This window comes from Anneissia japonica, unplaced genomic scaffold (genome assembly GCF_011630105.1).
Source record: "Anneissia japonica isolate Jap-2015-1 unplaced genomic scaffold, ASM1163010v1 scaffold288095_len80955_cov110, whole genome shotgun sequence".
NCBI lineage: Eukaryota > Metazoa > Echinodermata > Crinoidea > Comatulida > Comatulidae > Anneissia > Anneissia japonica.
The window spans coordinates 25,262-38,446 of NW_022710246.1; the positions used below are offsets into that span (position 1 = coordinate 25,262).

The following is a 13,185-nucleotide window of genomic DNA, read 5'->3' on the forward strand; positions in this document are numbered from 1 at the left end:
ACGTTTGCGATGATAGGCGTTAGAGTTAAGCACGCCAGCAGTTTACCATTTACCATTGAAGGCTTTTGCGCCTATAGGGTTAGGTACGTCAGCAGATTACCGTTGAACAGACGTTTGCAACGATATTCGTTATGGTTAAACGCCGATAGGCGTTAGCGTTAAGCAATTTAGCACATTACCATTTAAAAGGCGTTTGCAACGATAGGCATTAGGGTTAATCACGCCAGCAGTTTATCATTGAATAGGCGTTTCCGATGATAGGCATTAGGGTTGAGCACATCAGGTGAATAGGCGTTTGCGAAGATATGCGTTAGGGTTAAGCACGTCAGGGGTTTGCAACAACAGGCGTTATGGTTAAGCACGTCACTGGTTTACCATTGAATAGGCGTTTGCGGACGATAGGCTTTAGAATTAAGGACGTCAGGCATTTGCGCCGATAGATTATATGGTTATTTTGTGGATTAAGTTTGGAGCACGTCAGTATTTTACCATTGAATAGACGTTTGCGATGATACCAATTAAAAAAACAACATATTCAATTGCAAATGACCGGTGAAAATGCCTATGCATTAGGGTACACAGTTCCTACTGGCGACTCAGTCTGAAAATCTTATTAACACTAATTCCTTTTCAATGCAATGGCTGGTGCGAACACCTATTTATTAGTGGACATGGTAAAATGGCTGACATGTTTATCCTTAAAGTCTATCGTCGCAAACGCCTGATGACGTGCTTAAACCTAAACGCCTATCATCGCAAACGCCTATTTAATGACATTCTTTTAACCGCTATTTAATGCTTCCTAGTGATGTTATATCTTGTGAAATGGGTGTTATATGACTGCTATTATAAGCTATAGCTATTGTATAACAGCTACGAACATGATTTTAATCGCTATTTAATACTTAACCATGTAATTGCTAACACTTTTTGAAATGGGTGCTATATGACTGCCATTATAAGGTATAGCTGGTGACCAGCTAATTGTATGCTTTTAATCACTATTTAATGCCCTTTAATATTTAACCCAGCTATAACAGACAATATCACACTCACATAAACAGCAAAACAGAACATATAATACACTTGATGTGCTACAGCAAAGATATAGATATATTTTGTGAATGGCTATATGACTGCTATTAGGTCTATAAGCTATTACAAGCTGTAGCTAAAATGAATAGCTAGGCTAAATGCTACCGTATATTAAATGCTAGGCCAATCATGCGCTTTAATGGCCGCAACCTGGGTACCCATAAATAAGTGGCGGTCGCCAGATAATTATGTGGCGGCCGCCAGATAATTAAGTGGCGGCCGCCACCCTGACCTAAGCCTTGTAATGAAGAACCATACTATTTAGTAGGCCTATAAATAATAACTAGCCCAGGGGGGAATATCTTCTGTGTTATTTCCCTTCACGTCGATTTTGTTCTCTAATTCCTCCATTGTCAAGTTCCCCTTAAGGTAGGCCTACAGGTTGTTTTTAGTAACATAATAATAATAATAATAATAATAATAATAATAATAATAATAATAATAATAATAATAATAACAATAATTACTTGAATGGACTGACATATACTTTGTTACTTCTTAATTCTTCCTCTATGACAAAAATATTTAATTTTCTTAGTAAAAATAAAATACCCAAGGATTTCAACGGAATACTCAAGACCAAGTCAAAATACCCAAGATCTTGGGTAAATATCCAAGCAGTGGTCACACTGCTCAGATCAGATCAGAAGTCGTTGATGACCTTTTGACCTGAATTCTGAAATATGAGATTTTCGGGTCGCTTTCAGTCGAGACGGCCCGAGTGGAGTTTCATGTAAATGTTTCGTACGGAAAAAAAAATCTCCCCCGGGCTATAGCCCCCAAGCCCCCTCATTCTGGAGCCACCACTGGTTTGTTGATGTTCCGACTGTGTACGAAACGTGAAGAGCTATTTTGGTCGATATAAACAATGGAATAATCCATTGATGAAACATACATCTGTATATCAATATTGCTCATAGCCATGTCGATTTAATGGCGAGGTACCGGTGGCGTTTTTTTTTTTTTTTTTTTTTTTTTTTACAGACATTTTGAATGCAAGAAACTCCACTCGGGCCGTCTCGTTTGACTCGACTCGAAAATCCCATATTGGTCAAAGCTCACAACCAAAGATTAAACGTCTGCAGAACTTCGGAGTCTCCTAATACAATGATGTTACCATGCTAATAACTAATGCGGGCCGTTTATAATAACGAATGTAATATCTGATTGAGCTGCACGAGTAATAAAAAGTTGTATTTGAACTTGAGTTACATACTGTAAACATTTTTATTTGTTAGTTAGACCTGGTTTTGGATATTTAAGTATACAGGCCAGAACAACTAAAAATTATACATAGACATGAGTTTGGATTGGTCATGTACTAAAAAGAGTCACCACTTACTCAAAAAAGGCCGCTTTCAGGGAAAAGCACAACAAGAGGACGGAAAATACCGGCATTTATTTATCAAATGAAACAGGGTGACAGTTATTTTATTTAAAAAAAAGCTGAAAATAGACAGCTCTAACTGGATGCCACAGGACCTGCCAAAATAGCAGAGAGCACAATAAATGTATGAAACTAAAATGATACCTAGTATCGTATCAATTATATGGTCTATAAATAGTATAATACGAAGGTTCTTGATTACAAGGCCAAGATAATTATTGCCGAAATGATACATTACATTTTATTATTATTGTTATTATTATTATTATTATTATTATTATTATTATTATTATTATTATTATTATTATATTATTTAATATTAAGTACATTACAAGGCTATAGTCCAAGTTCAATAATGCCGGAATAATATACTTGATATATCATTTAATAATATTTTTCTTACACACTGTCCCATTTTTAATTCCATGTTTGATTGGGGATGGAGAGATTTTGTTCACCAGAGCAAAGTGGGAGTGGTCGCACGTCGCTCAAAATGATTCGAAGGTGGTAAAGGGGATGGAGCTCCCTGAAAAGTTTTCGAATTAGCTGGGTTTCAAAGGCTTATTTAATCGATTTTAGATTCTATTAATATGTACAAAATACATATAAAATACACAATAATATTTTCCTCCCGATGGCATGTGGTTTTTTCTACCTGACGGGGGCTCTGGCCCCGGCTGGCGCCACCCCTGGTACCGCTGATCGTCTCTATATGCATCATGTGTACAATATTGTTCCAGAGTAATGGGTGTGTGTTTAAAAGGAGCCCTTATGAATATTAGAAGGTGTTTGTGGGTCATTGTGATTACAACATGATTATTAAATGCAAGAGCTGGATTTAATTGAGAAATACGAATTCAGGAATACAAAGTAGGACAGGGAGGGAATTCAGCAGAGACTACATTTAGGCTTAGCCATACGACACTTGTTTAGATGATGTAGGCCTATTACAATTGATGTCTATGAAACCTCTCAATTGCCGGAAATTGCTGTTTCAAGCATAAATTTGGAAGCATTTGGTTATATACTTTTAACATTATTTGCCATTTTTCAAGGGTACCGTAACCGGCTAATCTGAGTTATACAAAAATAGTTATCAATGTAGTTTGCAAGGGTTTTGAACTATATCACCTAAATTGTTCATTGAATAAATTTGAAGGGTCAGGATAAGAGGTGTGCTATGGCGCGTAACGCCGCAGGTGCGAGTCGGGGGTGGATTTGGGAGGGGTGTTATTTCTTCCCGAATTACATACAGGGCATCTTGACCTAAGAAGGTTACCCTTGTGTATGGTAATGCAAAAGTCAAAATGTTATATATCATACAATTGGTCATCAGTAATACAGTATTTCTTTGCTGTTTGCTGCGATGGTTCTTCCAATTGATGAAATCGCTGCAATTTGCAGGGCAATATAGGCCATTTCGGCAAAAGAGAATGCAAGGCTATTAAGGTTAGAAATCTAGGACCCAATCCTAATGGAAAATATTATTTTCAGCTTGTTCTCGCGGGCCACATAATTACTTTACTTACATAATACTTATTCTTTTATACGTTTATTGCAATCGTTTTTGAAAACATGAAAAAAATTACAAAGTTTAAAAGAAGAAATCCTATATCTTGAATAACAAGTCCTAACATTACAATATACAGCGACTGAACGAAACAAATGCAGTTCAAATGCATATTAATACTGGGACAAAAATCAAATAAAAAAAATAAAAAAATGAATTCCAAATTTTTTGTGGCGTACATGATTACGACGATGGTGCAAGTTTTACCCACGAGTTAAACTTCTCTCAGAACAGAATAGATTTTGATAGAACGACACACGTTTCTTTGTATGAGCTTGAGCCTTGTTGAATCGATGCAAGAATAAAACAAGTGACTGATTCTGAAGATAAATACATTTAGGCATCTTTCAGTCTGAAAATACAAAATATTGTTAAAAAAGTTGTTCAATTAACGTATTATATTAGGACTAGGAAACTCGACACACGTCTTTATTCATTTATTTATAGGACTATATTCGTTGAAAATTATGCCACACGATACATTATGTCCTATATTCCAACACAGTTATTTACATTTTTTTGAAGATATATAATATAATATAAATATATGTTATATGTTTTATATGAAAGTCTCCATCAACGTTATCTCAACGTTGTTAACGTTATTAACTATAGATTCGATGTATATTTCATTGTTTTAATTTAGAATAACTGTTGAAGATTTTTCAGCATTGTAAATTTAAATATTGATTCAACACAATGTAATGGTAAACGAATTAGGCCTATGTATGAAACGTTTCATCAACCTAATTTCTACATTGATTCAATGTTTCGAAGTGAAATGTTCAGTAAACCTTAGGCTGACAGTCGTCTTACAACAATTATAATATCATTTGCTATTATATTAAACAAAAGTAGGCCTAAACATGAGCAGCCACCGAACTCGCGTTGCACTGAACACTGAGGCCGACGCAGACTTGAAAACAGCGCATGCGCAAAATACGTTCTATAAGGATGATTACGTATAATTATTGAGAATTACCAAACTATCCTAGGTTACGCCAATTCGCACCCTGCGGGCAAATATACTCATGCATAAATATATAGTAATAATGTGATGCTATGACTATATTTAGGCATGTCACATGTTTTTGTGGAACAAAATTTAATGGTCTGAATAAGGCGTTACAAACCTTACGTTAAAATATAATAGAATTACATGTAGGCCTATGTATTTAGTTAAACTTTGTTTAATTTAGTGTCTGGCAAAATTGTTCTATAATTAGAATTATAATGTTAATATAATGTATGTGTAATACTGCAGCGCATATATAATGACATTTTTTCATTTCTAAAGTGCAGTAATCTTATTCTACTGCGTTATGTACTTGGCTATATCGTTATAATAAATTGGTAATAGTCAACTAAAGTTTAAAAAAAAAAGACTAGGCCTATGTAGACAAATTATTTAAAAATAGTAGTAAATATCGTTACACTGTATAGGCCTATAAATAGACAACTATTAAACAGCTAGTTATAAATTATGATCAGCCAAACACGAGCAGAGGACGGGGAGCCACATAATTCCTGTAGGAGTCCAACCGTGAAATATTTGCAATTTTGATTCGATTTTAGTTGATTATTCAACAAAATGTTTACTCCAATTCATACAAAATGTAATTCTTATTGTTGCCCAGTACCATAAAAATAATAGGGTAAAATCTCGAATTGAAGCCCTGGGCTTTTTTTTAATTTTTTTTTTTGGCGAACTTTGGATGGCTTCTTTTCGAGGCTACTTCTGCAAAGTAAAGAGCGGGGGGGGGGGGGGGGGGGGGTGGCTTCTTTTCAAAATTAATGCTGTAAATTTGTACTATAAAACAATAAATAAGGCTGTTGTAACATCAATCTGTTCAAGTGTATTTAACTGGCATTAAATCACCTTGAAAATTACTGTATAAACCAAGAAGTTGTTAATAACTGTACAACTCCCTGTATAAACCAAATTTTTTTAAAAATTTATTTTGTTTTTAAAATTCATGCACAGTGTATATACTGTACTCGAAATCTCAAAAAGAAGCCTATGCTATCTTGAAAAAAAACCCATGGGCTTCTTTTTAAGATGGGCTTCTTTTCAAGGCTAATTTTGCAAATTAAAGAGGGGCTTCAATTCGAGATGGGCTTCATCTCGAGATTATGCCCACTAGGTTTCAATTTAAGGTTTTACGGTATATCAATACTATAGTACTATAACATAAAGTAAGCTACTTTAATTGTAATACAGCTGTAGTATCAGTAGGTACTAGGCCTATAACAATTGCTGTAAATGTATACTACTGTATACTCCACTGGTGCATTTTAAAAATGTACTGTCACACAATGATACAGAAAAACCAATCAAAATAGGCTTACTGTTAATTGCATTAGCCTTGACGCAAAATCGCAATTGCAATTTCTAATTTCTCTGTTGAAGATAGACGAGGTAATTTTTATAATCCATTGTAAAAACCCTATGTTTTAATATCATTTCATTAAAAATAATTTCAATTACAGTACACAAATTTAACTACTGTTCACTGAAAACAACGTCATCCAACGCAATACTTCGTATTTCGTAGGATTTTATAATATCCATAACCTGATCTATCCTGGATAATATTTCTTCTTTAATACTGGGTTCTTTTTCTCCTGTAGACGCCTCACTGAAAACAGCCTTAGCTTGATCATCCTTCTTTAACTGGAACAGGTGATGTCCAAGTAACCACTTACTCTCATTTCTCATGTTTTCGGTATCTTCTAGAATCTTTATAATTTTGTTTACTCTACCAGTGTTTCCCTTTAATTTGTAAATTTGTATCTTAAAGTGCAAGAGAGCGACAAGGTGCGGAATCTTTACGACGTCACCTTTCTGTTTGATAACAGAACGCAATTCATTGTCTAGAATAAGAGAATCTTCAATACTATAGACCAAATAACCCTTGTAATCCCTAAACGGATCACTCCAGTTTTTACGAACTAATTTTTTGCTGCGGTAAGCATTACCATAGTCATTTTCAACTATGAATTTAACAAGAGTTTGAAAAATAGATTCACCATTTGAATGTGATTTTGTTATTTCAGCTTTAACTTTTTCCAAAATTTGGTTAGATTTTTGTTTCATACCAATTTTGTCATAACTCTGGGCAAGCATAATTCTTTCCACAAAATAGTAGTCAATTAGACGAAGATCATCTGGAATTTCGACAAAATCTTCTTGTTCGAATTCAAAGTCGTCCTCAAATTCTGTGGCTTGTATAGTTGTAAACTGCGCCCCCAAATTTGTCTCATCTTCAAAACTTTCGGTGTTATAAAGTTCATTACAAACTTTGGCTTCCTCGATATCTGATGTAGGCATAACAGGAAAACTTTGCTCATGGTTTTTGTTTTCAGGAAACAATATTTCCATATCAGAAGTCTGCAGCTGGCTATCTTCCGGAAAAGTATTTTGTATTTCTATGTTTTCCAAGTCTAGTTTTTTCACCTGCACATCTCCCTCGGCGGATAAATGTGTTTCTGTGTGGTCATTTTCAGAATTCATCGCTTCAATATATTCTTCTGAGTTCTTCTCGTCTTTTTCAACTGTTGGAAAAAAGCGCGATGTTATTTCATTTATTAGTCTTTCTGCTTCATCTACCTTTTCAATATATAACAAAAAGTTTATTCTATCTAAAAGTATGCCAATATTGCCTTTTTCCAAATGAACAGTTTGCGAATACAATCTTGCAGCTTTCTGAAGATTTTCAGTACCATCAATAACTGACATATAAGTCGTTATCCTACCATATAACATGAAATACTTAACGCGATAATGGTCAAAATATTCATTGAACGAGTCGTCATCTAGTGCAATCAACGTTTCAAGTTTTTTCAGACTGCGAAGCGCTGACTGCAAATTACCATGGTAATGACTAAAGACTGCATTTGCCATATGCAGCTCTATAATGCTCTTCCAATTACCACGATTATTTAATTTACTATAAAATACCATTGCATCCTGTACATGTAGATAAGCTCTTTCAATATCGCCTTGGTAAAAGTGAGCTTTGGACAGTAACACCAAAGTGTCAACATATACCATTTTATCACGTAGTCCTGTTTCTGATGCTTTTACAAACGGCTGAAACACTAAATTATACAATGTTTCAGGAAGACTCAAAAATTTTGTTCTTTTCAATAGCATCTCCAAAGGACTTCTTCTAAGTTCGTACAAAGGTAGCAAAACAGAGTCAATATGCTCGTCTGTTGGAACCAACCGATGGCCATGGTCTATAAAGTCACCTTGAAATTTTTCCAACACATTTCTGTCAGGTATAAAATAATGCGGTAACATTTTTGATTTAATACATTCTTTGTAAATATCAAGAATATGAAACATTAATGAAGCAATATTTTTACTGACCCATTTTTCTTTTGAAATCAATTCGCTTTCTGTATACATAATGTTTAGTATATGATAAGATGGTTGAGGTACAACAGCTTTAAATATGTGTATAAGTTCTCTTTGAACACGTGATAAAGAACGAGAGAGAAACATTTCTCCATAAGAAAAGGAAATCCTCCATTCAAAATCTTCTGTGGGACTTTTGTAATGTCCTGTCGGTACAATTTGACAGCCGGCTTTTAAAACGTCCTTTATTAACAGCTGGCTTGGCCAACCACTTGGTCTAGCCCGTGTTATCCAGTCCTTAGCTTGTTCTGGCCAATCGGGAAATGGGAGTGCTATAACTATGTCAGCATTGATGGATGTTGTCATTGGAGCATTTCTACTTCCTAAATAAGCATTTATTGCCGGACCGTTTGAGTCGACAAAAGACAGGACAGGTCCAGAAGATGGCCATCTATTTGGCAATGTTGCTGATGCTGATTCAGATGCTGATTCTGATTCGAACTCTGAATCTGATGTTCGTCTTCGATTGTAGGATTGCAAGATGAACTCTTTGGCGTTCCACCAGTAATCAAACCTACCTTTCATCACTGCAGAACTACTGACATAACGTTCACTCATTGGCAATTGAGACATGTCATGACGTCTACACCTTCTCAGCAAGACATAACCTGGAAAACTGGACGCCTCTACGTTAAGGTATGAGGTGTCGGAATCACATGTAGTATTAAGCATATTATCACTGGGACAGTAATCTCTGTCGCGTTCATTTTCAGGAGCATGTTGGTGTTCTATAATGTCAGCTAATTTCTCAGTTATATCTTCATCATCATAATGACATTTCTTACGAATCTCGTAGTTATTTAAAATCGTTACTATGTCGAAATCTCTTAAGTCAGTTATGATGTGAGAATTCAAGAAAAAGCCGTGACCACAACTGCCAGCTAAATAAGAACTTGATCGACCAACGTCATACAACATTAACGGGTACTTTAAAACGGTTGCATCAGAAATGTCCAATAGAAAGTTATGCAGTTCAAACCCATAATATATCATAAACACTAACGCTGACAATTGTATACCTGACACTGGGTCAGTTTCAAAGTCTGTTAGAATCCATTCTATCGTATGCTCATCCATTTTCCCCTATAATAATTTGAATAACTGTTGGGTCGACACACTTAGTGGCGGGGATCAAACAATGAGTAAAGAAATAGTAAGACGAGCGATGTCAGGACAAAAGCAACGTCATTGAGGATGATGACCGAGATTTCAATAAAACTGCACACACCTACATTCTGAAAATAAAGAGAAAATTATTGGCTTTAACACAATTATATTTACAAAGGAATTTGTTTTAGTGTTTGTTTTTCGCTACCATTGTCGTATATCGTTTAAAAGGTTCCAATACAGAAAATAATTTGAAAAATACGAAAAGATGAAGATGAGGTACAGTGTATTTTGTAATTCTGTTCAAGAAATATTAGAACTACCAACATCATGTAAATTAATTTGCTATGTTTAGAAAGTGTTAGTCAAATAACATTTTTATTGTATGTCCTACTCTATAATGTGCTTAGTACTGACAAATGTTCAACATGATGACCAACGCTGTTGGTACGATCGTACAATGTTCATCTCTCAACAACTATTGTTCATGTTTATTATAATTGTTTATCGAAGCTGTACTACTATAGATATCAGGTCTGTATGTAAGGATCTCTGCCACTTATAAAGTCAGGCTCTGGAGGGAAAAAAAGTGATGTGTTGTAGTACTGACTTTTCTAAGACAGAAAAAAGTTGGTTTTTTTCTCCGGAGCCTGTGACTTTAACATACAAGGGCCATACATTAGTCTTTAACAGCATATTTTGTTAAAGTTGCTGAACAGATTATTGTGATTGAATTGCTGCCAATATGGGAGCATAAAAGGTTTATGACTAGTCACTTGCTAGCAACAACAAATGAATTGTTGTCTACAGATGAGGAACCTTGCAATGTCGGACGGTCGTTTTTACGGACACACTAAAGGCTATGCTATCATTGTGAGAATAACTTTAAGGCTCTTTAAATATGTTGACGGTATCTGTGTATGAATATAGGATAAGTCAACAGAGTGACTCATCAGGATCACTAGACTTTTATGGTTGGTGCAAATAACAAACTCCATGCGTTACAACCCTGATAAATGTCAACCCTAAAAATGCCCTCTGAAACATTTAGACTGGAAATAAGAAATGTTTATATATATATATTTTTATTTATTTATTTATTACCGGTACATCATCTAAGAGAGCTGTCTAAAACGGATCCCCGACCTAAACCGGCCCCCGCCTCATCAGATAAGAAATGAAATCTAATGTCATATCATCTCAGTAATGTGGTACTATAATTGTAACAATTTCCTATTGTTTATTTCAAATATGTGAATACCCACCAATTAATTTAATGTTTCGCTCCGATTCAAACACCTTTAATTTCGAGCTCCTCTAAGTAACAATTGAAATCTTTTAACACAAAGCTAACAATTTAAGAGAGCGATCCCTGAGACAACCTCACGGATCCAATGTGTCTCGAATCTGAGGGTGTAACCACAGCTACTTTACCACACCCCCCCCTCCCACAACCCACCACCATTTTTTTTCCATTTAAAAAAATCTGTTATCTCATTAACTGGTGCCGAGTATTTTTTGTCAAATTCATTTTGTCTCTGTGTGTTATTATTAAAAAAGTCTTTAAAAAAAAGAAGAAAAAAAATCAGTTGTCATTTGTTTCTAGAGCCCATGGCTTTAAAATTACTTGGCCTTAAACAAAAAATTTCCTATTATTTATTTCAAATATGTGAATACCCACCAATTAATTTAATGTTTCGCTCCAATTCGAACACCTTTAATTTCGAGCTCTTCTAAGTAACAATTGAAATCTTTTAACACAAAGCTAACAATTTAAGAGAACGATCCCTCAGACAACCTCACGGATCCAATGTGTCTCGAATCTGAGGGCGTAACCACAGCTACTTCACCACCATCCACTCCCCCACCCCCAACAACCCACCACCATTTTTTTACCATTTTCAAAAATCTGTTATTTCATTAACTGGTGCCGAGTTTTTTTTTTGTCAAATTCAATTTGTCTCTGTGTGTTGTTATTAAAACAAGTCTTAAAAAAAAAAAGAATAAGCAGTTGTCATTTGTTTCTAGAGCCCATGGAAATACCGTAAGCAAGAAGTCTCTGAAATCATTGGAGCTGCGAAGTACAACTGCATATAAATGTTCTTCGAACAAAATTATTTATGCGAGTCAAGTGAAAATAATGAATAATAAAAATATAACAAATAATATGAGACATGACCCATTGTCTATATTAGAACACTTCTCATTGGGTAACAATTAAAGTCGTAATTTTTCATTTTTGTCAAAAAGTGTCTATAGTGGTGAATTATGGTTTAGGTTTTTTTAATAAAGTTTCAAAAATTTCTATGTATGTTGAAAATGTAGTTGATTACCAAAGGTTACAATTTTTATTTTGAAGACTGCATGGTCTAGGAAGTGTACATTTTTTTATGGGGCAAGTTTCCAAGGGCGGGTTTTCTAGGGGCGAGTTGACTGCCAAAGAGTGTTGCCAAAGTGCTTGATTACAAGAGCGACATCGCAAGTGTGATCCAGCGAGCCATGACGTCACGACAATAGATACGAGACGTTAACGAGTTTGTGCGAGGTATCGGCTGAGATTTGTGGAGTTCAATTAAAAAAAAAAAAAACTATAAGTCTAATAATGAATTATTATGATGTTAAATAGACAATGTTAGCTATTAAGGAGCGACGTTGTTTTTCTTTGGGACCTTCGTCCCTTCAAGGCTAGGCCTATCTATAGGCCTATACCATACTAGGCCTAGCTAGTCTAATTGGCCTAGAGTAGGATAAGGCTAGCGCGACATGCGGACGTTGGTACGAGTAGGTTAGTCTACAAACGTCGCCTAAAGTTTAACCCGGCAGAACGAAAGGGAAACTCCGCTTTTCAGTCGTCTTAGCCCCTTGTTTTTTGACAAACAATGACCTTTCAGAGGTCAAATTGCTGTCAAGAATATGAATTGGCTGCTTCGCAGCAATTAATACTGTAACTAGGCCCTATTATGTATGACTAACCTGAGGAGATGACTAACCATAGATCATCTGTCCATTTTCCCACCACAAGAATGTTTTCTGTACTGAGGCCTACCTTGCTAGCCGGCTACATGGCCCATCAATGTTCTAAAATCACCTGCCCAAACATTTAGGGCCTAATTAACCAACAATCAGCTTTCAGTAATTTTAATTATCTTGTCAAATGTGCCGATCACAGCGAGTGTTCTTTCGGCCTCAATGGTCTTGTGTATAGGACGCCAAAAGGACAAAATACAATTGGCAGCAGTGCAAAACTGAGAGTCACCAGTGCAAAACACAGAGTCAGCAGTACAAAACACAGATTCACAGTGCAAAACTGAGAGTCACAGTGCAAAAGTGAGAGTCATAGTGCAAAAGTGAGAGTCACGGTGCAGAACTGAGAATCACAGTGCAAAATTGAGAGTCACAGTGCAAAACATTGGTGGCAATGCAAAACTCCAATGGCAGTGCAACTCAAGTGGACGCTCTCTATTTTGAATTAAAGTTTCACAGCTTTTTTGGACGGTGTCAACAAGTAAAATGGATGAGATTTTGAGGTCACATGGGCACTCCTTAGTGACCATTGACAATTTTGAAACTGCCAATTGTATTTTGTCCTTTTGGCGTTCCATA

The 13,185-nt window shown here is 35.5% G+C and overlaps 1 protein-coding gene across 4 annotated transcripts in view; it reads right to left on the reverse strand.

The window, feature by feature from the left end:
* The window catches only part of LOC117106973, a 23,418-nt gene that overhangs the window by 7,381 nt on the left and 2,852 nt on the right, over nucleotides 1-13,185 (reverse strand). For 2 of the 4 annotated variants that reach the window (XM_033248490.1, XM_033248492.1), the window contains exon 2: nucleotides 6,402-9,710. In XM_033248490.1, the coding sequence (XP_033104381.1) occupies nucleotides 6,556-9,552 (2,997 nt within the window). In that variant the 5' untranslated portion in view covers nucleotides 9,553-9,710 and the 3' untranslated portion in view covers nucleotides 6,402-6,555. Of the gene's footprint in view, nucleotides 1-6,401; nucleotides 9,711-12,555; nucleotides 12,780-13,185 lie in introns of those variants that run through there. The other 2 variants (XM_033248488.1, XM_033248489.1) reach the window with 2 other exon arrangements.